The sequence below is a fragment of the Aythya ferina genome, assembly GCF_964211825.1.
Source record: "Aythya ferina genome assembly, chromosome: 3".
NCBI lineage: Eukaryota > Metazoa > Chordata > Aves > Anseriformes > Anatidae > Aythya > Aythya ferina.
In genome coordinates, this window is record NC_140298.1 from 76,873,681 (window position 1) to 76,900,830 (window position 27,150).

The following is a 27,150-nucleotide window of genomic DNA, read 5'->3' on the forward strand; positions in this document are numbered from 1 at the left end:
TACTAAGCAATTTTTTGAAACTCAAGCACAAAATTGATTTCCACCATTTGAAAGTATTTATCTAAGTGCCTATCAGGATCTTTGAAAAGCTTTTAATCAAGTTTGAGAGGAGAAAAGATGCAGAAGAGTTTATCAAAACAAATTTGGTTAATATGGAAATAGAGGGTTTTCACAGGACATTTTCTCTTTCACAAGAATGTTCATGTGAAATGACAAGTAGTTATTTTAATTTTTGTCTTATAATACTAAATCATTTAGCTGCCATGTAGACACAATCAGGGAACCTTTGTAAAGATGGAGACTGGCTCAGTGATTTTTCATTTAATTGGAAAAGGAGACAAATGAAATTTAGAAAAGTTCATTGTACAACACAGTCAGTGTTGTCACAATAGCCCACATCTCACGCAGAGATTATGTCCATATACAAAAATTAGTGTCAAGGCCTACCAATTTGTTTACAATGTTAATTTTCTTAAATTATGGTAGCTTGGCAGTATAAATATCAAAGTTTTTAAAACAATGACAATTACCTCATGTAAATTGAATCCACGCATCCGAAATAAAGAGAATTGTAGCTTGGGAGTGTGTAATCATATACAAAATAAATGGAAGAACTTTGAAATCTACTAAACTATTTCAGTATGCCATAAAACAGTTGTATTCCTACAGGACATTTGTTTTGTTTTGTTTTGTTATTTTTTCTTGAAGAATTAATGTACAAAAGGAAGGTAATTCAAATTGCTTCTAAACTGCGTAAGAACACTGATTTAAAAAATTATGATTCCAACTGTTTTATTAGGTAACAACCAGAAGAGGTTACTTAATTACTTCTCTGAGGGGTTTAAGCCAAAAAGGTCAAAAATCACAGCACATATTAGAAAATTTTTGATCCTCTAATGTAACTAGTATTAGGGGGTCGTATTCTATACCAACTGACAGATACTTCAAAGGAATTTAGAAGAAAAAGAACTCTCTTAAGAGTCAACAGTAGTCCTTCTTGACTTGTGTTAGAGGTTAAAAATTCATGAATGAAAACCTTGGACAGTTGACTTTTTTATAAGTAGCATCAGAAATTTTCAACTCCATCAACCATAGATCGTGACAATAAATCTATGAAAAACGCAGTCAGCAACTCCATTCCTAAAGGCAACAAGAAGGAGGACTTTTCTGAATTCCCAAGACAATGGAGAGACTTCAGTTATTATACATTGAAATGGCAAAAGCACAACTTGCATTTTGTTTGAATATAAGAAAACGAGGCAATAAAAATTCTGACAGTGTCTCCATTAGAGATGATGGTTGCATATCTTTTATCAATATACTTGTATCTTCTTTATCAACAGAAAAACAAGACTATCAGATCCTACACTCATCAAACGGTGTAATCTTTACACACAAGCATGAATGTTTACATGCATTTACACCACTTACTGTATATTCCTTTGGATGTTTTCAAACTGTTTTGGGGGCAGAAGTTTAGATCCACTATTGTTCTTCCTGTGTGACATGGAATACCTACTGTTTCACTCTAATTCTGAAGCAAGCCCCCTTGAAAAATCAAGTAAAGACAAAAAAAGGTAAAAATCTTTTTTTTTTTTTTTTTTTTTTTGTATTATTCCAAAGCCCTCTGCTGCAAATCCAGTATTTTGCAATTGGTCATACAGAAAATGAGAGCAGACCACTGACAGAATCAAGATCTGATTGCATGATCTTTGAGGCAGTAGATTTGGTCCATATTTTAAAAGACTAAGCTCAAATTAGAGAATCTAGGTTCTTCTTATAGGCTCCTCTGGAGATCAGTTCAGAAGGGCAATCTAATGCAGTTACTCTGATTTGTCTTTTTGAAATCATAGCTTAGAAAATTTTCTGTCACACACTTTAAAAAGAGAATCTATGGAAGATTACTCTGCAGACTGAAGTTAGTCAAGTCTTCTTTAGTAGCACCAACTGAAGGCTGAAATTTAAATAATTTTCAACCTCCAAAAGTAGCAACATGTTCTAATAATGGTAGAAACATAGTATTTCATTGTCTTTGAATCCAGAAGACCCTTTTCATCAAAAACGAAAGTCTGTAGCTATTATCTTAACTTCTACAGCAGAGTGCTGACAACTGAAATACTCTCTTTGCTGCGATTCAGATAGCTGTCAAGTGTGTCTTGATATAAGCTACATTTTCAACCCTTGACTGGGTTATTTTGAAAATAACTAAGTCTATTGTCTTCTGATACTGAAGAGAAAAAAATAGTCATACCTACTGAAAATATTCATCTTTTTCATTGCCCATCCCATGGAGTAAGATCTGATGTTACTTTCAACTTTTTGCAGTGATTGCTAAAGGCTGTAGCACAGGAACATCACAATGACTTTTCATGAATTCCAAAACACTGTGTTGATTGTAATGACTCTATCGTCATTAAACATTCAACTCATTGTAAAAGATAAAGAAAAATCCTGTGTTTTCTAGTATGATTTCAGATGCAATTTCAAGAGCTTCTGATTATGTTTTTTGTATCTTTGAAGCCAATCAATGGTTGCTGAGACCAAAACAATAACTACCTGAAGGTAAAAATTGCTCCAAAAAAGAAATATCCTTCCCACATTTATTTTTTGTTTGTTTGTTCACTTTTTAAGAGAGAACATTTTGGAAGTAGATGGATAGATCCTAAAGAATACTCCTGATCTAAGTCCAGATTCCTGAGGGAATCATGCCATGATGACTGAATGCCCCCCAAGGAGCAAGTCATTGTAGCTGAGCTTGTTATCTCTATCCGTATCCACGTATAGATATAAAGCTTGACGAAAATGATTAGGATTTGGGGATGGATTACCTCTCATTATAAATGAAAGAATGTTACTATATAATTACATGATCTTTGCAACACCCTCAATTTCTCTTATGTAGAGTTTAAAGTCTCCTAAGATAAGAGTGGACTAAGGATGTTGGATTGCCCCCAGACAGGAGAGAGGTCAGCTGCTGATACAACACCGACTGGGAAAAGATAAGTGAGATTTCTTGGGCTAAAAACCAACAACAACAGCAACAACAACATAATAAAAAGCTTCTGCAAATCCCGATGGATGAGGGATGAGACGGGTTTTTTGAAACAGGCCAAAAAAATAGTTTGCTATCACACAAACGATTTGAACATTCAATACACTAAGCCTAGATACACAGCCCTGCAATTTTCCATGTAAATCTAATCTTTTTGGGGGGAGAGTTGATTTACCTGTTTCTCTTCCTGCTAAAGCCTAGGTTCAAATACAGAGAAAGCCCTGATGTGCTAAAGATGCTTCAGGGAGACTGCAAAGACTACTCCAAAAAGACTTAGCTTGACTAAGGACTGTATCAGTGGTCCTCTAGCTGATCTGAGCAACCCAGAGACACGCAAAACTGCACTATAAGCAGCTATTTCCTGAGCATGCACAAATCTATGGAATGTTTACAGAAGGAATGATTGGAATGTTTCTGTCTGAGCTTATTGTGCTTAGAGCTGTGGAATGTTGAAGCTGCTTCTCTATTTTTTTATTTTCTTTTAGAAGAAAATATTATTTTCTTTTAGAAGACCAAAAGAAATTCTGTACTTTCAGTCCTGCTGCACCAGAAGACATACATGTAAAATTCTGAGGAATGTTCGTATCTCCTTTTAGCAAATCAAGAAAGCCATTCAAAATATAACATAATCCTCAATAAAACTTTAAAGAACCATTACTTACCAATGGCTTTACGTTTACTTGCTTTTTTCAACTCTGTAAGTCATACTTACTTGTTCCACTGATGATATCCGGTCTGGCTTTCATGACTTTGCAGAACTGTCTTCTACAAATATCTGCCCACCCACTTTGTTTATCTGGATTTTTTAGGAGTGATAACAGCTTGTCAAGGTCTTTATCTAGAAGAAATTAAACTAGTGTTATTTTTTAATGACAACCTTGGGTTCTTTTTGTTCATTTTTCTTTCTTGTTTAAAATTTAACTATGTTAAGTAATAAGCAGCTACTAGATACAAAGTACCACAGAGACAAAGTAGATGCATTCAGAAGCACGAAACCGTACCAAGTATCAGGGAAGTCAGACACATATAAGAGCATTATCATTGCCTGGTATTTTTGGCAGACCTCACGCATAATAAAGAAAAGACTAACTAAATATCCCCTATCCATGACAATTAAACTGGAGAGACAACTAGTCTTAAAGCTGATGATGTTCTGCTTTACACAGAACAGAAATATTCATTTTAATTATTGAAGGGTTTTGAACATTTAAGATGTTCTTGAAGCACATTTTATAACTCCACTATATTTATTCCTCATTTGTCCCAAAATGATAAGAACTGGAAACTTATTTTAAAGATAGAAGTTAAACCTAAACTAAAACCTAAAATTTCATCACAGAAGCTAAAAGAGAAAAAATGGACAAAGAACCTTTATCATACATACGTGGATTAATAAAAAAAAACAAACTGTGAGGTGGCAGCATTATTTTGTTGAACACAAAATGAAGCATGCTAGATAAACTGCAAAGTAACAATGTTCCTCAGAAAATTTCTACTTCTTTCAGTGAGCAGATTTCCTTCAGATGCTTCTGCTATGGGTGGATATAAAGGCATATATGTGTATGCCTTCAGATTGCTAGGCATACCTATCAAGTAAATTTTGTGAAAATATACTGGATTGTCAATGGTATGAGAACTCCTATCTTCAGTGTTTCCCAACTTTAGCACAAATACACAAAACTTTGCAGAAGACTACACTGAATGTGTATGTTTGCTGTCACTGAAACACGCCCTAATAGCCACCTTGCCTATTTATTCTAACATTTAGAGAAATTTAGAATGTCACACTCAGTTCTCTGAAGAATCTAGGTGAACCCAGCATGTTCCACAGCCAAGGGCCACAGATTCTTCATTGGTGCTGTCAGGATACAAGAATATAACTCAGGAATTTTCTGAATTCCGAATGCTTGAATTTTACCTGAGCACTACTAAAGTACAGTATATAATTCTGCTATATATGAGGCTCAAAAATATCAGATAACATTTTTCATTAAAAGTTCAGCCTGCTTATAAAACAAACTCAAGGAATAGTTTACAAAAGGATTTTTATGAAAGAATCCTTTTTAATGCAAAGATAGAACTTCAAAGATTGCTCCTTACTGTTATTCTCGCCTTGTTATTAAAGCCATATTCTCTCTTTCTTTACAATAGGAACACATCTTCAATATTAATATTGCCATTGATGCAATGACAAAAGACCAGTAAGTATGTACGTTCTTTTCTCTTGTCTAAAAAGTTTGTGTTGTGGTTTTTTATTATTATTATTACTATTTTCTACTAAGTTGGAGGAAATTACACATACTCTATCATTTTTCTAGAACAATCTCAGACTGAGCCAGTAAGTTTCACAACTGGCTGAGTCTAATAGAGGTTTGAAAACAGAAGAACCACAGTGACAAATGCAAAACCAGCTTGTGTAATCATACATGAAAATGTTAAGTTGGCTTTCAACAATACGGTATCTGTACTTAAAGTCTGAATATATTTTTCTTTAAATGAAACATCTTCAGCAACCAAAATTTCTATCTTGGAATTCAGATTGAACAATGAATACTAGCAATCCATCTCTTGACACATGAGACTGCACACTGAATAATGCATACAAAGTACTGATTAAAAGAATGCATACATATGCTTTGGTTAATCAAAGAGGAAATATTTTCTTCCCATATCCAAGATTTGTTAAAAAAGAAAAATGCTAATATTAATGTGAAAGACTTGCTCTTCTACTCTTTTTTTTTTCCCCTGAAGGCAGAACAAATTTCAAGTTAAAATGCAAACTAATTTTATAAAGTAATTATATGTAAGATAAGACTGATCAAACCCAGTTTTCTAGCATAAAATACTGGCCCTACAAAATGGAAACAATCAGTAAGACCATCTCTCCTCAGGCTACTTGGTTCCCAGAGCACCTGGGAGTGCTATGAAATATTTTGTGGTCAACTAGAGGGAAGAAAAATGTTGGTATCCTGCAGCAAGGTAAATGCACATGAGTTCACTTCAACTGTGCACATTCCCTTTGCTGCGGGATCATGCAGTTCCTATTGTTATGAAAGATTATAGCCTGCACTACCACTAAGCATCCACTATGATGACAGAGTTTCTTCATATGTTTCAAACTTTCTTTTGCTCTGTTTTTATGTTTGGGGTAAAATAAAACAAAAAAAAAAACAACAATCACTACAGAAATGACTTCTGTCATGAAAGGTGACTTCTAATTAAAGATTCAAAAAGCATTTGAGCCACTCTATGGCTATTTACAAATCTTGCTGTAATTTCAAAGAGTAACAACAGAAAGAGTGATTGGGCATTGGAACGGGTTGCCGATGGTGGAGTCACCATCAATGGGGGTGTTTAAGGAAAGGTTGCACCTGGTGCTTACGGATGTGGTTTAGTGGGTGATATTGGGGAGGAGAAGGGGAGGGGGGGACTGTTGGACCAGATGATCTTGGAGGTCTTATACAACCTTAATGACTCTATGATTCTGTGATTTTACACCTTCATAGTGTTTCAGTATTCAGTTTTCCACTACACCTTAATTGTTTCTACAATCAAAATACATTTTTCAAATGATCTTATTCTTTTAAGCTGATTAAAGGATTTTCAACAGAATTACTATACTGCATATAATTTATTTTAAGCTGGTCTAATGACCTTAATGATGTATAATCAGCAAATTGTCTCCCTGTCACTGGAATTTATTAAAACAATACATAGTATTTTTAAAAAAGCTGATTACAGTAACTTAATTATCATTAATAATTCTTCCAAACTAATTAACATTAAATTCCTTTGTTATCCTCAAATAACTAAATCCTCAGTTAGTATCTTTCCAAATAACATGGCACTGATGCTTAGAACAGCATATGTGAGTACAAAAATTTAATGCAAAGAATGATTTACTCTTACAGTATTATCAACAGGATTCTTAGTTCTTTTTCTCTCTTCCTCTGCCATTTCCATAACAGGTGAAAGTTGAAGAAAATCATAGAACAGCAAAGCAACATAGCTCTACAAGTTAAACAGGTTTTCACTTCCTAAGGACTGTAGTAATTCAGTTTGGCAGCTGAGGATCAGAAAATACAAGCTGGGATTTAAGAAGTCAACTTACCAAACAGAGACCAGGGTGAAATTTTGATACCACTGAAGGAAATAAAACTACTAAAAAAAATCCCCCAATAATTTCAAGAAAGTAGCATTTCAAGAACATGGCCCATCCATCTTTGCTGCTTCCTCCTGGCTTCTTGATTTGACCCCTATTTTTCTTTGCAGATAGTCTCTATCATACTCTTCCTCTCCTGCAAGTTATACAAAATTAAATCTTTATTTTATTTTGTGACTGCTGAAAAGCACGCAAGCTAATAGCTAGCAGCATCAATGTGTCTAAAACTATACTGTTTAAATGCTTTTTAAATTGGTCTTTTGCAATGCTAATTTATGCTCCAACAACAGAATAAGGAAATAAAGATTACTGTACTACAGTCTTTTCTGAAACTTTGCTAGAGACCATAGACTACTGCATTTGCCTTAAGGTTTCTCTGGGAAGGTAATACTTACTAATTAAAAACAACAACAGAAAAAGGAACTTACGCAACTTCAAATATGTACCAAATATAAGAAACATAGATATGTTTGTATGTATCTACTAAAGGTCTGCAAAAGTAACAAAACCCAAGAATAAATACTCTCAGTAAAGTATTCAATACCCCTGCCGTGTCAACACTTATTTTTCATTTCTGACAGAGAAACTAGCTTGAGATCCATGCAACCAGGATACTAACATAACCATGTATTTAATATACCCATTACAGTCTGTAACGGGTAACTCTTTTTCTTCCAGCTAAAGCATTTGCTTCTCCTAAGTTTGTCATTAAACATGGACTAGCACCTCCTCCAACAGGTCATTGTAGTACAAAAAACTGTGTCTAAGAGCATCTTAATTTTATTTTTGAATGAAAATTTCTTCCAACAAACTTATGATACCAAATAAACGCCATCCCAATTTCATGAGTTAGTAGGTAACTGTAACTTGCCCAGCAGTGACTAGCTTGAAGTCCTATCACCACACAGTCCTCAGCAAAGGAGGAAGCCTACTGCACGTTACTAAGGGTGGAGTTTCACATTATTGCTAGAAGCGTTCTAAAAACATACTGATGCCAAATCTTGATCTTCTTTTACCTCTCTTCTGGTATGTTTCTAAATGGGTTCACTAGTTATCCTAGATAAATGGCATGAATGGGTTTATTCTGTAAGAAATGCCAGAACTGCTGAAAGATGGGAAAGACAGAAAGTAAGGAGGGCAGAGGAAGAAAATAAACAAGAGAAAGGAAAGAAAAGGTGAGGAAGGAAATAAGTGAGTCCTTCCTTTCCCAATGATAGTGACCTATTAAATAGGCCAAAAAATAACAAAAAATCATACCTTAACAGGGTGATTGAAGTGAAGCTTATGTCAATTTAATTCATATGCTGCAGTCCCGCCCTTTTCCTTGTATGTGGTTGTTTTCCCACCCCTTCCATTCCTTTGTGCTAGCACTAGTTTTTCAATGTAGCCTTATTAAAAGAATAACCACATGTACCAGTTCATGAGGTTTTGGCTGGGATAGAGCTAATGTTCTTCCTAGCAGTTGGTATGGTGAAGAGCTTTGGATTTAGGATGAGAACAATGCTGATAACAGGGGGATGTTTCAGTTGCTGCAGAGCAGTGCTTGTACAGAACCAAGGCTTCTCCTGCTCCTGGTGCTGCCCAGCCAGCAAGGAGGCTGGGGGTGCCCCAGGAGCTGGGAGGGGACATGGCCAGAATAGCTGGCCCAGGCTGCCCAAAGGGATGTCCCACACCATGTGGTGCTGTGCTCAACAATAAAACCAGGGGAGTTGGCCAGGGCAGGCAGCTGCTGCTTGGGGACTGGCTGGGTATCAGTCAGTGGGTGGTGAGCAATTGCATTGTGCATCACTTGCTTTGTATGATTTTTTTAATCATTACTAATATTTTTCCTTCCTCTTCTGTCATTCTGTCTCTAGGTGACCTGTTAAACTGTCTTTACCTGAACCCACGAGATTTACCTTTTTTTCCTTTTTCCGATTCTCTCTCCCATCCCACTGGTGGTGGTAGTGAGTGAACAGCTGTGTGGTGCTTGCTGTCTTCTGGGTTTTAACTACAACTCACTACAGCTGCATGTGTGAGATTTAAATCACCACACCATAGCTTCCTGCAACTTTAAACTGATTTAACTCCCTGAAATATGTTGCTTTATAATTCTTTAAATTATTCTTGTGTTTAAAGCAGGCAAAGCAGAGGAAAATTCATAAATGCTTTACAAAACATCAGAAATGCCACAACCCCCTTCTCATTTGATTATGTTCACAACAAAAGTGGTTTTCTGTTACAAAGAAATTCAGATCCGTAAAGCCATGTGTATCTTATTCAAAATCTGAAGTAAGAGATAATGAATAACCTGACCATATCATATTGCACTATCACATGAAAACAAATCCCTGCAAGGGTTATTATGAATTCCTTATTTTAGGAAAATCTGTGCTCATTTCAGATTTGCCTGTACGCTTACTCTTTCACCTTTCATTAATGGAGTAGAATTTCTTCAAGTGGAAAAAAGCAGCTCATATGTGAAGACTGCCAAAAATAAAATAGAGGACAAGTCACAAAGTGCAGGTGACGAAAGTAACAGGAAAGCTATCACAGCTGGTTCACTGACAGAGGACCAGGGGTGGGGGTGCCATTCACATTAGAGGATAAGGTAAAGGCAGAACAATGGATAAGATAAAACATTGAAAGTCTTTAAGAACATGATTACAGAAGATTTTTGGTAGCGATTCTGAATTCTAACAGTCACAGAGACAAAACGTATGATGGGGTGTGTATGTACATTGAAAATTCTAAGCAGTGACTGTAATTGTAGGAAACTTATGGACACAATTCTTCAGTCACACTCATCACCAACTGTCACAACTGCAGAGCTACGAGAAGAAAAGGACAACAGATCTGTGCTAATAGAAGAATGAATATTACATGGAATATCATTTTAAAAGTTTAACTTTTAATAACCCACGGTGTAGTTAATATTACAAGTCAAAAAAAAAAACAAAACACAACATTATTTTTAAGAGTTGTAACCTGAATAACAAAGAATTATATCACTCTGAAAAGCTCTTGAAAATTCTTCCTCAAATTACATTACTGAAATTGTAATTGAACAACTATAACAAAAGAAAAGCAACAGGATATCCTGCAGCAGTGTAAACAGGTGGAAATGGCATAATTAATTTCCACACTTACATAATGATCTGTAGAAATAATTTGAAGTTTCATTATAAATTGTATTTGACAGAGGTGAGCCATTAATACACTGCTATCCAACAGATTTGCAACTTTAAATACTGGCTGAAACAATTAATGCACATTAAAGCACAACTCATCAAGTTGATTTTTCCATATATCCTTTCCTACAGCTATGTACATCATTCAGGCAAGTGCCTAACTAACACCTGCTAAACCAGGGCAGATATTTGTAAAGAATGAAGCACTACAGATTTTCCTCAAACACACACAGTCCACACCTTCCACAAACACCCCAAAAGTTGAGTCTACCCATTGAAAGTATCATCATGAAATGGAGGAATGTAATTTTACCAGCATAAATTATGATTGCTTCATTTTTGATCCAGTGAGGCAAAATATCCAGGTGCCAGTCCACACCCAAAATGCACAACCAGAAAGGTACCACTGCTGCATGTATACTTCAAAAGAATTTAGAGATGGAAGAATAAACTATTTCTTGGATTTTCTTCATCATAAACACAGCATGAGTAAGTTCTTTTCAATGACCACCCATCAATATTCTACTTCAACTTTTATCTATGACTTCCATTACATTTGCTACTTTCATAAGCTACTTCAGGTCTGGGAGTGTGAAAATGAAGCTCTACGGTTCCCTGACTTCAGTAGTACATAATCTTTACAGAAAGCAACAGCCATACTAGTTCCAAAATATTCAATCTAATTTCAGCTTGCATTCAAAAAGGCAACTTCCATCTTTTTTTTTTTTTTTTTTTTTTTTTACAGCTGACACCACAATTATAAGACAAGAACCAATTTTGAAAGGAAAAAAGAAAGGTAAACTTCTCTTCAGGTGTCCATGTCACCTGGGTAAGAATAGGGGAGGTTAAAAAGAGGTCAGGACAGTCAGAATAAAACCTACAGTTAAAACCTTTTCCACTTCAGCCAAAGAAATTGTACATTCTTTAACAGTGCTAAGAATCTAGTAGTTTTAATTATTTATGTAGTATAAGCACCCCAAGAAGAAGACAGAAATGATACCATAGAAGTTACATAACATCACAGCGCGAAATCTGAACACCAACAACTTCAGGGAATCACAGAAGAACTGTACTAGCCTTTGTTCTTTAGTGATGGATATAACAAGCGTTTAAACATCCCCACTCATATGATGTACAATTTTTTGAATGGCTGCAGAACTCTTGCCATACAGATGAAGTCTGTGTGAGCCCTGTCCAGCTATTTGCACTGAAAAAGAAATAATGCCTAACGAAAATGTCTTAAACTTTCTAGCAAGCTGTGTAACAGCTATACAACATGAATGCTGAATAAATACAACTCCAAAGAGGTTGCTTTTAAAATCTCCACTGATGATTTCATGACTTCTAGATGCATCCTAATAAATTGTTTTAAGTTAATTTGTAACAAATCTTCATTGCCAAATAAACCAACTACTTTTTCTGCACAGGGACATGGAAGAGCTAACTGTCCTCCTTAAAATTGCTTTTTATATACTGAGAGACGTGCCTTTGCTTTTTCAACATCAGCCAGTTGCAATTATTCCTTAATACTAGGGCCTAAGCAAACAGCATGAAGTTGTGTAAAGGGAGGTTCATGCTGAATGCTAGGAAAAGGTTCATCATTGAGAGTGTGGTCAGGCACTGCAACAGGCTCCCCAGGGCAGTGATCATGGCACCGAGCCTACTAGAGTTCAAGAAGTGTTTGACAATGGTTTAACTTTTAGGTAGTCCTGTGTGGAGGGAGTTGAACTCAAGGATACTTGTGTTTCTTTCCCGCTCAAAATATTATGTGATACTGTGATTTCAGTCTATATTCATACATAACATCTCAAAGGCACGATTTGTAGCTCTGCTCTAGAATCCCCCTAATGTACTTGTTTTTCTTAGACTGCTATACCCATGCTAGAGGCATTCCACTCAAGGACTCACCGGCTTCAACTGGCAAACAATTATCTTCTGTCCTGTACAAACATAACCCATAGATATTAATCATAACTTGTTCCTATCTCTTGTGAAAGAACCCTCATATCACTGTCATATTATAGTGTTGAAAAATTGAGTCCAGATATACCCCATTTTCTAATCTTGCTCTTGATTTCTTTTTTTCCAATTACAGGAATCTGTAATTTATGAATTTAATTCTTTTCATATTTGATCTATTCATTCTCATGCTTTTTTTCCACAAGAACTTACACATCCTGAAAGCTTCAGCCCAGCAAATCAGAGATTCACAGTTTGATGAAGAATAATTCATTTTAAAAAATTAGAATTGAAACAGAACACACTCAGTAGTGTCTTTTTTTTTCCCAAGTAAAAAGCATTAAATGTTTTGTTTGACTATAAAACCAAATGCACTGTTCATTTTTGAGTTATATAGTATTTTATAATATAAAAATGCCATTTGAAATAAAATATATTTCCATACCTCTATCTAACATACTTGCATATCTTTGAAACTTAATTCTAGTGAATTTACTGTTAGTCAAAAGGTTTTAACCAAGCTTTCCTAACTGGTTGTCATCCTGTAAAGCAACAAACACCAACCCCATTCCATTAGGCCACTTGTTAATGACAAGCAACAGAATTGCTCTGAACAAGACAAGAGAAGTTCTGAGAGATACAGCAAATATTGAAGAGTAAGGCCACCTGCCTTCTTGAAGACATTTTTAAAAGAACTGGGCACCCATTTTACAGTGATTTGATCTAAAAATTTAGTGTTTTATGAAAATTACCATGGGAAACCTGAACAGTATTACTAAAGTAAATAAAATTCCCTTCTTTTATAACTACACTGCCTTTTCTCTTATCAGAGAAAGGAATCAGAGTATTCTGTTCTTTACAAATTTTGTCAACTGCTTTATTTTTCTTGACATCTATATAGAGAATATTATCTAAACTTCATTTGATGTAGAACTTCTATCACTTCTGAAAATCTACATTGGCTGAAGAAACAAGTAAGTTTAATAAGAACATCTCAAGGATATAGTGAACATGAACAAATACAAAAGACAATTTACTTATTATAACTCACCAGGTTCTTTTGCATTGTCTATGCAAATTAAAATCTTAAAATGTTTTCTCCGTATGAACTAAACTGCTTTGCCTAGATAGTTCTTCACAGGATTCTTTAGTCTACCCACATTACAAATTGATATTCAATGTGGAAACCAACTATCCTAAACACTGTCTATTTCACACACCAACAAGTTTTGTAAACACGGGGATCTGAATCAAGAAAATAGTGTACAAAAGATATGTAGCTTAACCATAATGTCTTGCTTCAGTTACTAGAGAGATGATATAAATATATCTCATGACTCACCCACCTGAGACAAGCCAAAAGGTTAATCTTTAAGTTTGCATTGGAATTAGATTAGTAAACAGAGCTTTGCAGATTGACAGTTGCACAAAGCCAGACATGGAAAACCAAACCAACTTACTTAGCTACAAATGCAGCCAACAATGAAAAATCCTTAGGTATTTATGAGATCATAATCTAAGGAAAAAAAAATAAAAAAAATAAAATGACAGATGTTTGTTCAACATCTACAGTATTTGAACGCTTTGTACATACCTTGTCTGAATTCAGTTTTCCTAGGAATTTCTGCAAGATAGCACTTTGGCAAAGGGAACGATGAAAACATTGGCCAAGGATATGGATCACTGCCCTAGAAACAGGACCAAAAAGAAATTAAATTAGGTCAAGTTCCCAGAACTATTGATTATATAAGAAAATAGGCTTGATATACAATTCAAGATGATATACTTCATAACTAAAATAAAAGTTAAAGGACACAAAATCCACAAAGACTTTGAGCCAAAACTTGTTCCAGTATGTACCACTGACAGTTTTGATGTTATAATTCTTTTTTCAACCAAAAGGGAAATCGGAAGTGTTTTGTTTTTTTTTTTTTTAAAAAAAAAAAAAAAGAACCTTGTAATTCCAATTTTATGCATTGATCTAGCTGTCTTTCCTGTGCTGACAGTAATTTGTGTTCCATTTTTGTAAGAGTTACTTCATAAGAAGTAGAACATTTAAAGGAACTGTTTAACGAACACTGTACTGTTAGAACATTGATGAAAGCTCCAAGTATTAAGTACCACAAATGAAAACTCAAGCATGGAAAAAACATGATATAACAAATGAAAATGTAATAAAGAAAAAACAGAAATATAGAAGTAAAAAATGGACAAATTGCATTCATTTTTATAGTGAGAAAAGTATTACTAAAATGCATCAATACAAAAACTTCATCTGATTGTGGAGTGTCCTAGGCACATGCCAACAGTGCATCCAGTAAAAAAAAAGTATTTGTTTCAGTGTCAGTGTTAGCCCTTTATAAAGCTAAAGGTGGACTGCTATTTTATAATGTTAAATAATTTTCCATGTCCTAAAATATCAACAAAATGTTCAATTAATGAGGATAAGAGGTAAAGAAACAGAAATTAATAAATTTTAAATTCTAACCTTATCTAGTACTCTCTGAGGCAAAATCCTTTCCTGTGGTCCTCCAATAAGATATACTCTAACAAGAACATGGTTTCTCTCAACTGATAGGCCATCAATTATAATATCTCTGGAAAACAAAACAACACACAAAAAAAATTTAAAAATCACTACCACTTTGATTTACCAATGACTGTTTAATTCAGAAAACTGTGTTGAGCAAGAATAACTTCAGAGATGCACAGCACAGAGTTAAAACATGACTTGGGCAATAAATAGGCATAAAGAAATAAACAGGAACATGAAGTGTTTTGAGAAGTCTGCAAGTATTACTCTAATTTTGTACTCCTCTACCTAATACTGGCTGGAAACATCTAAGCAATTAGGGGAAACAAAAGAGTAGAAAGGAGGGTTCCAAAGCTGGTGAAGGGTCTAGTGTCCAAAGGAGGACTATGAAGATGGTACAGGGTCTGGAGGGCAAGACATGTGAGGAGCGGCTGAGGCCCCTTGGTTTGTTCAGCCCAGAGCAGAGCAGGCTGAGGGGAGGCCTCATGGCGGCCTGCAGCTCCCTCACGAGCGGAGAGGCAGGTGCTGAGCTCTGCTCTCTGGGGACAGCGACAGGACCCGAGGGAATGGCATGGAGCTGGGACAGGGGCAGTTAAGGCTGGATATCAGGACAAGGTTCTTCACTGGGAGGATGGTTGGGTACTGAATCAAGCTCCCCAGGGAGCTTGGTCATGGGCACTGAGCCTACCGGAGTTCAAGAAGCATTTGTACAGTGCTCTCAAACACATGGTCTAATTTTTTGGGCGGTCCTTTGGGGACCCAGGAGTTGAACTCAACAATCCTCATGGGTCCGTTCCAACTTGGGATATTCTATGATTCTAAAACTTCAGGCTTTGTTATGCCCACATGCTCAGTAACTAGGGCAGAAACAGTTAACAGCATCAAAATCTGATCCCTTTTTTGGCCTATCAGCAATTTCTGCTTTCCCAAATAAGCAGTTATTCAGAACTTAACACACACCTAACTTGCTGTCTTAAATCAATTTGTACCTCAGGGTACAAATTTTATTTTAAAGGAACTAAAGATCAATTTTTATATACTGAGATTTTTAGAATACAGTATCTATTGTTTAAGGAAACAATAGGTCTCCTGTTCAAATAGTATATAACAATAATGTTTATCTGCTGAGATTTTAGCCCATACTGTTTGATTCAAGCTCTGTACTGGTCCCATACAGCAAACAGAAAGAGTTAAGTTTTTAACATTAAACATGTTGAGAGAAAGGACAAAGTGGTTGGGACTAAACGAACATCCACTTCAATCCCCAAAATACACTTTCATTTTTTAAAAGATAAATTGTGCAATTTTACTTAAAAGTCAGCAATAGAATCTCACAGAAGCTGGAGAGCTGACTAAGGTACAAATAAAAAAAAATTCAAAGTACTGGTGATGCCTTTAATATGCCTTTAATACATACATACCCTTATTTTATATTATATACATAGAAGAGTAACATCAAGTAATTTGAAAAGGCACAATTGCACCAACAAATTTTGCACTCCCTTTTTTAAAAAAAAAAAAAAATAACTTAAGATTTATGCAAATGAAAAGGAGAAAAATACTTGCCTTTCACTTTTACACTTTTGAGTTGGAAGTAGGAAAAAGAATGAAGTATCTTCTGATAATTTAAGATTGATGATAAACATGCTCGTAAGTAAACTTATATACATTAGATGCTAACTACAGTGAGAGCATCTCTATGTTCAAAGCCACGAAGGAACTCATATATACTCAGGAAAAAAGTCTGACAATTAAAATAACATTTACATAGGCCAATTCTTACCCTGGTCCTTCAGAAGTTTCTGTGACATTTTCTTCCTGAGCAGTTAGTAAAACTTGTGATACTTTATAGCGAGTCTCCAAGAACAAAAGGGTATTAAGCTCACAGCAAAGCACATTTAACAACCTGCAGGACACATTGAAGTGATAGCGCATCAGTCAGAATTTCAGTAATGCACAATAAAACAAAGGTGAACATGTTTATGAGATCTCAAAATGGGGTGAGGGAGGAAGGGGGGGAAGACTTTCAGTATCAGAAAAATACCCAGACAGAATTGGGTCAGGAACGGTTCTGTATCCTCTTTAGCCACTCAAGTGTCACAGACTTGAGCAAACAGGGAACGGGTTCCCAATAGATTTTACAGGTACATTGAACAACCATAGAAAATAATCACTGGTCAGCTCAGTCTGGTTTTGAATTTCTATCACAGAACACAGAAGTGACACAGACTTAATAAGACATTCCATGGGACATGTGAAGAAATTATATAATAGGTAAGGTAACTCAAGATCGGGTTACCATGGGCAATGCAGGTGTCAGGGAGAGACAAGATAAAAACACATCTTTCCTTTAGAAAAAAGGCTCTTAAACGGTTCTGTACTATCAAATTTAAAACAGCTCAAAGGCAATAAAAGATTTAACATGCAACAGAACCAACAAATCTACTTTTTTATTTCAGAAAAGCAAAAAAATGGTAAATTAAGTCAATAATCACAACAGCATGACAGCACATTACACACAATTTTGTTTTGTAACTTCAGAGTAAATTAACAGTGAAACTAATCCAACATATTTCATATAAATCTGAGCCAGGTCAAGTCCAAGGGTTTTTTTTATTATTATTATTTTTTAACTTATCTGTTCACTATAACACAGAAACAAATTGCATTGAAGGTTTACTCTTCATGGAAAATGATACAACTAAACATTCTTGTTGTTACTCTTATATTGTTCTATCACAATCATAAAACTCATCATAAATTAAGTCTGATCAGAATTATATTTTGCATTCACATAAGACTTGGTATGAACTAGAGAATACATATTTGAAATTTTTCATCTGTTAGTCAGTGCTCATTTCTTCCATGTAGTTCCCAATATGCTTCTACTGACAATAGCAAAAAATCATGGGCCATCCATAAGTAATTTAGCGCCTGAAAATTCAAACAGTTGTGACCAAAGAGTAAATAGACATGATGAAAGTATGTCTTTTTTGTTGTTGCTGCTTTTTTAGTATTACTTTAAACTGCTCACATTTCAAATTTCTGCATGTTCTATTTATTTTACATTAACTAGTTCCTGACATTGATTCATTCTCAGTACTTCTCCAAATCACAAAAGAAGAAATGATAGTTCAACTATATTTTTTTATTGCAATATAGGAGAAAAATCCACAAAAAGAGCACTGGAGCCATTACGAAGATGGACCATTTCTCCCATTAAGTACGATGACTTTAAATGGTAAAGAACCTGTTTGACGTTTCCAGCAGTCAAAAACAACCAGGAGAATACTGATGGCTAAGAATGCTTGGTACACAAGGCAGAGCAGAAAAATAAAACAAACCATAGTCAAACAGAAGGGATAGCAGTAGGATAAATGACAAAATATAAGAGATATGAATATGAACAGCCTCTGCTTGGGTATTCAAATGACATTTTAAAGGTTTAGGCCATCTAACATGGAGAGTGGCTGAGAAAGCTGTGATTGTTCAGTCTGGAAAAGAGAAGGCTTTGCAGTGTTCTTATCAGTGTACATAAAAAGCTGATAATTGAGTATGAAAAGATGGAGCCAGACCCTTCTCAGTGGTACACAATGGAGAGAGGCCATGGGCATGAAGCAAAATATAGGAAATGCCTTTTTTACATACTGTAATGTTGTTGAAACAGTGAAACAGGTTACCTAGAGATGTTGCAGAATTTCCAGCATTGGAGATACTGTATACCAGCCTGTTCACAGCCCTAAGCAATGCTCTCTAGTTGAACATACTTTGAGCAGAGCAGTTGGACTAGACAATATCCAGTGTCCCTTCCAATCCCAAATGATTGTATAATTATGTGAAAATAATAGTAAGATATACTATACTCTCAGGAAGAAAATGCAATACAGATAAAACCTCATCTGAGGGCAGTCTTTTATAGAACACCGATTTTTAATGAAATTCAGAAAAAGGTAAAATAGTTGTGAAAATATGGCAATGATAAATAATTTGGTTTCTGAATTCTGCATTTCCTGTCCCATGTCATTGCTGTCTTTCTTGGAGGGTGCTTCCTGAATTCTTCCCCTTCCACTTACAATCACAACTGCTACTTTAGAGTAGCACTTTCTAGTCTGAAAGAAAGCATGTTAACTGGTACTTGTGTAACTATGTAAACTGGCTATCCCCTTAGTTTTGGTAGACGGAATCATGATTTCTAGAATTATGGCAGAACAGTCAGTCCTTCATGGGAAACACAAATCTATCTGCTAAAAATAAAAATAAATAAAAATCAATTCTTAAGTTGCCTATTTTTTTCACCTAAAATAACAAAATAATAAAAACACATATAAATTTCTGATTTACTAACAAGCACCCATTATGAAGATATCTTATTCTTCTCACTTTTTTCCTGTGAGTTTCCTTTTTAAAAAACATATATATATACATGCATATTCTTTGTACTCCCCTTTTCTTGATTGTCTATTTTTTCCCAACTTCAAGTGATACTTCTTTCACACACTATCTTTTATTATGGTTAAACCCAATTCTGATTTTCTCCAGCTCTCACTACACCCCGTAGACTATTTGTCCTTACTTTCCTAGCACGTTCTTTCCAATCCCTATCTGATACTCTGTTCTCACTTCAGGCATACCTGCGAGTATTCCCTTGGCAGAAAAACATGTAAGATATACTATTGGATAGAGTAGGATATGGTAGTTGTACTGTCTGTGGTGGGTTGAACCTCACCAGCAACTAAGCACCAACACAGTTCTTGTTCACTGCCCAATGGGCTGGAGAGAAAAACAGAAGAGTTGAAGTGAGAAAACTCATGGGTAAAGATAGGCAGAAAAGATGATGGCGGGGGGGGGGGGGGGGGGGAGGGAAGAAGAAAAAAACAGTGATGCAAAGGCAATCACACACCACTTCCCACGAGCAGACTAGCTCCCAGACAGTCACGTAGCAACAGCTATCTTCAAGACCAACTTCCCATCCCACCTCACCTTGGTTTTATTGCCGAGTTTCATACAGTATATCTCTTTGGCCAGTCTGGGTCAGCTGTTTTGGCTGTGTTCAATCCTATCTTCCTGCATACCAGCCTACTTGCAGGGAAGTGGGATAAAGAGAAAGTCCTGCTCCTGAGCAGTACTCACACAGAGTCAGCCAAAACATTGGGGAGTTATCGACACTACTTTATGCACAAATCCAAAACACAGCACCACATAGGTGGCTGCGAGGAAAATTACCTCCATTGCAGCCAGACACAGTATATTATCTGAGCAAAAGAATATAAAAAAAATGTGGCATAAACAGAACCAGTCCATGCACCATAGGGAAAAAAGAATCTGGCACATCCAAATTAATCTATACTGCTATATCAATACCGTGTCTGTTCAGGCAGGGAACAATGGTTAGCCAAACCTGAAACGTGTGCATCGATATTTTCAGTAAGTCATTCCAGTGATGCAACCCCAAAATGGTAGGATAAACTGGTCTTCAGAAAAAGGTTTTCTTTTGGCTTGCAGTTTCTGCCTGCTCTAAATACAGGCATGGATGATTCAGCTCAGTTAAAATATACAGTATAACATTTACAGAGAGTATGGGTCTTTGTTTCTCTCTCAGAAATCAATATTCAAAACATGAGGGGAAAAATGAGGATTGGGACCTCTTTACAGTAGCATGATTTCCTTCTTGCTAAATGAATATGGATACCAACACAGAAACCCAAAGCAAAATTTTCATTAAATAATTCCAGTGTCATCATCATAGGTGATTAACATTAAAATGTTTAACATCAAAGCCTACATTACCAATTTGATTTATTTTTTATTACTCTGAGTAACTGCCTGAGCTCCAATGAGAACATTGATCCAAAAAGTGAGTTGCAATTACTATCATGCGTGCCAGACCAGTACAGAAAAGCTAGCAAAAAGAAGCCAAAATCCAAGTTGGCTTTACAGCAGAATGGGCACAACCATGCAAAGCTTCACAAGCTGCCTTTACAGACTGAACAGAAGTCAGTAATAATGAGCAGAGAGAGTATGCCTCCACACATCATTTTTTAAAGAATCAAGGCTTTTAGTTGTCCTACTGAAAGCAAAGCTGATTGGGGTATTGAAGAAATATGAGATGATGTGGGTACAGTGTATTTATCAATACCCTGAGTTACACCTCAGATGCCTTGGCCATTGGAAGTTCGACTACCTACACTGGAAGAAGACTATTTTTGGGTAGTCACGTTTTTCCCAGTAAGGGAGCTCAGGGACATATGTATTTCTTATTACGTTTTCCTCATTAAAAGATTTTCAAAAGAGCACTTCTGCTCCAATGTATTTACAAATCACATGTAACATGATTGTTAATGGTAAGAGTCTCCCTAGACAAACAGAAATGTTTTTCATGAGCCTCACTTGCCAGCCTAGAGGACTTAAAGTGAAGTTGATTTTAAATTTCAGGAAGTGAACTGTTTTAATTTCCTCCAGTATGTATGAAGAAAAACAAAAAACAAACAAACAAACAAACAAACAAAAAAAACAAATAAGTGATAGAATCCAATCACAGAATCTGCTATTCCCATTCCATTCAGTATAAGTTGTTCTACATTAATATACTTAACAAATATATTGGCATACAAACTAACAAAAAAAAAAATGAATTAACATAGTATGTAACGTGGAAGCAGATGAACATAATCTTGTTGCAGCTCCCCATCACTAGTAATGTAGACTCTGTTCTCTTGTACTTTTAGATTATTAAACAGGTGTCAAATTTACAGGATATATGTGCAATCTCCAGTGACCACTACTGATCAAGTCTTGCCCATAAACAGCATGCACTTCCAGTGGGAAGAGGCTGGTTTCCAAAGAATTGCATATCACTTGCTAAACAGAAAACACAATTAAAATAGTAAAAAATGGCTCACTAATTATTAATCACTTCTCCTTATTCAGCTTTAAAAGGCTTGGCATAAAATATTTGGAGGATTACACAGTCTTTCATGTTTCCAAAATAAGATTTGAATGTGGCAGAATAAGAGGAAAAAATACATAATATCAGACGCAATTCCCCCCTCTCTCACCATACCGTTTTCTCCCCTTGAGAGAAAGAACTCAATGAACATGGTTTGCTTTCATTCCCAAATACATAATGACATAGGACGTGTCATGCAAAGAGTTTCTTCAGTACATCCAGCCAATAGCATCACAAATTTTGTTGCAGGACTTGATGTCCTAGCCCTGTCATTCAAATGCTAGTGATCAAAAGATTTATCAGACACATTAGACAACAGTGTTCATGAGCTCACAGGAAGTATATTCAGAAGACAGATATGCGGAAGACAAGATGTACAACAAGGAAGATGGAAAAAAACCCATGAAACTGGTAAAAGAACACTGCTTTTTCTAAATGGGAAGTTTAATTTGTTTAAATAGAAGATATAAGTCATATAAAGAAAACAGTTTTAAATAAAAAGTCTTCCTTCAATTTGAAATGCATGAAATCTTGGAGAATTTTAAGAAAACCGTCTGCTGATCATAAGGCTTTTTAATAAAAAGAGGTCAATCTAAATAGCATGTTGACCTACGGAAAAAGAATTATAAGGATTCATACAGTCTACCTTTATAAAACATGAGAATCAATACTCTTTCTGTTGTGTTACAAGCATTAAAGTCAAATGCTTTTAATTAACAATATACATAATGTAAGTACAAAAGGAACAAATTATTTCATATGCAGCAGCTACCTCATTATTAAAATGCAATTATATTTATGGGGGCATGTTTACAATGCTGATGAAAATAGTAAAAGAATGCAGGGGTGTTTATTATCTACTCTTCCTAAACATGCAGTTATCTCTTGCCTAACAATCATATATTTGTTCGTCTCCCAGCTCCTGTAGGATTTAATTCATTCACTTGGATTTCACTGGAATGCACTAGAGGAAGTTTAGATTAATACATTCTGTTTTGAGGCAAATTTCAAGAGGCTGATTGATTTTGATGTCAATATAGTATAAGCCATTAAAATTTTCTTTCCTAAATCTTTCCCTTACTAATTTTGTAGAACAATAGAAATAGATATAATGCATTTTTATAATCTTCTGCACCCATTCAGCAAGTAAAAAAATGAGCATTAGAAGAAAAAAATGTATTCACTGTGATATACTATGAAACAACAAAAAATACAACTTAACAATGTCAGAATATTTATTACACTAATCTAATAATAATACAACACCCACTTTCTACTGTGGCAAGCTCTATAGCTCTACAACTTGAAGCTGATATTGACGAACTTGTGACTTAGACTAATATTTCCAATTTTCTCTAATTTTTCATAAACATATACATTTAAAAGTACCATACAGAGCACTGTAACAGATACTCTTTTTTTCAGCTTTACCTTACACATGCCTAAAATTAATCTACTTTTCATTGCAGTTCAAATTATGATTCTACAAAACACACTGTCTTCAGAAGTCTCTAATGCTAAGCAAGCATATTTTGTCTTTAAAATTAAACAGCCCCAGTTTGCCTATCTGAAGGAAGAGGATTTGATTCTCTGAGTTTTCCAGGTACTTTCCTGCAGGAAGACAAACTCTTGAACAGAGTACTGTTATTTTTGCTTAATGCCTACTAGCACAAGGTGTTTCAATGAACAAGTGCAGGGCTAACAACTAATGTTCTTCTAATTCTGAAAGTACATACACAAGATCTTTTGACTTCATAACATTTAGGAGCTTTACTGACTTATAACCAAAGAAATCCCCTATGGGAAAAAAAAAAAAAAAAAAAAAAAAGGCTGAGGGTTGTAGTATATGTATGTAAGAATATAAGATTGATAAGGAAAAAAAAGAAACATGGAACCATGTCCATGTCTATTCTCAGTAACAGTACTCTTCTGTTTTATGCAAGTCAGAACTGACTGGATGACTTTGAACTTATTTTGGACTATTGATACTTTTTAGAGACTGGGGGTTCATTATCTAAGGTAAAAAATTGGTACTTTGCCATGCTTTAATCCAGTTAACAATACAGTATCACTCCAAAATTCACAGAAAACTGGATTTCTGAATAGAGAGCACAGCTATATGTTAATGCCTGAATAATGCTTTAGGCAGAGGCTTTGAAAATACATATATTATGCATACATTTTCTCAGCATGAGAAAAAACTCGACTCACAGATGTATTCACCCTACTGAAATACTATGAGTTGCCTTGATGTGGGATATTCATTGGTCTGAAAGAAAAAAGTATGTTACCACTGTTTACTCAACTCCTTTGTTAATAAAAGTTACAGTGATTCAAAGAGATCAGCCTTGAAAGGGAGGTGGTTAAGTGTCACACCTTTATGAAAATTGTTCTCTCTCACATCCAATAACTTTTAAGATACAATCAATATGTATGCTTGTATCAAAGAAATTAAGTTGATCAGTAAATTAAGGAAATTCTCTCCATAAATAAAACATTCAAATTTCTTAGTTTGATTACTGCTGTTAATTCCCTTTTCCTAGGATTTGTGCTCTGATGGCAATTCAAGTTAAGAATCTTCTAAAATAGAAAGTCTACCGAGAATTTTTGTATGGGTTACTGTGCACCCAGATTTTCAGGCTGTACAGCGACTGAAAAAGTCTTCAATGCTCTTTTATCAGCCAATGTTGACTGCTTGAAAAAAAATTCCTCCTGCTTCTAAATAAGTCCAAATCTGCTTTGAAGTTGAACTGACAGTTCGAAAATCATTCTATATATACATTAGGAACTATGTGCTTTCATTTTTCTATTCTTATCTCCAATTTCTTGTCTAAAGTTTCCCTTTTTGAGTAATAATAATATAAAAAAATATGAAAAGTGCCTTCAGGTGAATAGATCTTATCCTGGAAATATGCAATAGCTGCAATAAAAGAAAACTGGATCAGAAAAATAAAAAATAAAAAAATAAAAAAAATGGATTTAATTGCAAAATCACAAAATGATTCAGTTTGGAAGGGACCTCTGGAGATCAGATACCTAGAAAGCAGGTTGCCAAGGACCATGTTCAAGTCGTTTTTGAAGATGTCGAAGGAAGGAGAAGTCTCCACTGCCTTTCTGGGCAATATATACCAGTGCTCCCATGGGAGTGCAAAATGTATGGGATTTATGTCATTCACCTTTGTGGGTCAAGAAATTACCTGTTTAAACCCTGACTAGAAAACAGACACCTAGAAGTGTGCTCAGAAAACTACACTTGAGAGCACCTGAAACGTTAAGACTCAATGGGCTTCAAAAAATCAAGATCCAAGAGCCTTTGGATCTCTCTGGATCAGATCAGAAATGACCTGCCAAAAGTCCAAGAACAATGAACCATCTGTGCCTGCTGAAGAAGGTTCTTAGGCCAAACCACTTCCTAGCTGAGAGTTACAAAAAAGGAGCCTCCCACTAGGATAACTTACTGTGGAACTGATATTTTACTTGTCTGTACAAATGCACTCTCAGGAACGTTCTTTATAGGCTAAGAGATACTGGCTATGCAAAACCCTATCGAGCTTCCCTACAATTTCCCTTTGATTTTTCCCTGACACTACTTCTCAGAGGAGGAAAGCATGAAAAAGAAAGCTGTCAGTAGAGTCTCTGCAGAGGTGTCCATCAGTGTAATACTTCAGAATTTATACTTAATCAAAATTAAAACAATCAGCCACCAGAAAATGTAATAACACTGAAGAGATAAATGAATACACCTATACTTTTTTGTTTAAATAAACCATGGAAACACATATATTTTAAATTGCATATAGTTAAACAGTTAATAAACTAAACATTTTTAAATCACTGAAGCACAGTACACACATGAAAAAAAATACAGTGGTAAATGGCAGAAGTTGCTTAGCATTCAAATAAAAAATTTTGTAACACTTTTGAGCAATAGAAAGGTTTTACAGGACCTGAGAATATAACCTTTAAGTTAAACAGATCAAAGTTCAGCACTCGGCTCTAGGCAAGCCACAGTACAATGGTACCTGACCAAATATCAAAGTACATGGCTGTGCAGATGCTGTGAAAAATTAGATAAAGTGGTTTGGGCTGTTTACTAGTATTAAAGTCATTGGGGGAAAAAAAATAAAAATCTAGGTAACATTTTACCAAAATCCTACAAAACAATTCAGTTTTTCAATGTCACAGTTATCATAAAAATTTAAGTGTTTTATTTCTACATAGCAGCAGAGAAATACAGTTCTTTTGCTCCTTTTAATGAGCTGCCTACATTTTCAGATCTGTTCAACATTTGATACTGTATTTGATCTAAGTGCTGCTAAGCTTGATATTCTTGATGGGATTTGGTCAAGGAGCATACCAAGTACACAATAAAAGGTTTACTTTTCAGAACACAGATGTCCGTAGTCAGCAGGGTTCACAGAAAAGCTCATGGAACTCACTTTCAAAATGTATTTAACAGCAACTGTATACCTCTCACATTAAAATAATATAGACTAGGGTTTCTTGCAAGGCATAATACTGTAAACAATACCATAAGCATGGAAAATACCAGATTGATTCAGAATTCTAGTATTATTGTAATAGAAAATTTTGAGTAACTACATAATATTATATATTTGCCTTGTGCAGGTATTTGGATTTGCCATAATAGAAGGCTTGTATGTGCCAATTCTCAATTATTTGGAAAAAAATAAAAATAACAGCAAGCCCCACAAGCTCATAAAAGGCTACTTAATCAATAACAAAACAGTTCATTACTTTTTTTTTACTTTCTTTTTTTGGTGTACATAGGCCTGTATTATAATCCCTAGACTTGAATCATCCTTTCTTTTATAGGAAAGGCAATGAAGGGGTAAGAAGGTAACAGGACTTTTGAACAACAACAAAAATAAAAATTTAAAATAAAAAAAAAAGGAAGAATCTGGCGATTTGGCTCTGCATATTAAGTGAAAAGAGGAATATCAGACATCTTCTGGATTTCTGCTTATTTTTTGACTTTGTCTGTTTTCAGTAGAAAATGCCATTTCCACAGTGAACTCTAAAGCCCATCTTATCTGCTTAACCATATGGCTTCTTTTGACTGATTATGGATGATTTTTTTACATTGCTCGTATGTGTAGTTACAGGTAGTTCTGTTACCTCACAGAGCAGAGGCTGTGTTAAAAATGTTGTAGGCATTAAACACAACTTCACCACATGATTCACGGATTTGTATAACAGCCTTTGCCTTACAGCATGGGAATCAACTGCTTACATGCTCAGATTCAGTAAATCATTTTTGCCTACAAAGAAAAGCATTCCAATATCACGGTACAAGAAGTGCATTCT

At 35.2% G+C, this 27,150-nt stretch overlaps 1 protein-coding gene across 14 annotated transcripts in view; it reads right to left on the reverse strand.

Annotated features, from left to right (window-relative positions):
* Positions 1-27,150, reverse strand: part of TBC1D32 (TBC1 domain family member 32) — an 82,961-nt gene that overhangs the window by 21,735 nt on the left and 34,076 nt on the right. For all 14 annotated transcript variants that reach the window (XR_014691490.1, XR_014691491.1, XR_014691492.1 and 11 more), the window contains 4 exons: positions 16,660-16,782; positions 14,832-14,940; positions 13,938-14,031; positions 3,765-3,890 (listed from right to left, as the gene is read on the reverse strand). Coding sequence is in view for 9 of the 14 variants with exons in the window: in XM_084514611.1 (XP_084370737.1) it covers positions 3,765-3,890; positions 13,938-14,031; positions 14,832-14,940; positions 16,660-16,782 (452 nt within the window). In the remaining 5 variants the exon portion in view is untranslated. The remainder of the gene's footprint in view (positions 1-3,764; positions 3,891-13,937; positions 14,032-14,831; positions 14,941-16,659; positions 16,783-27,150) is intronic.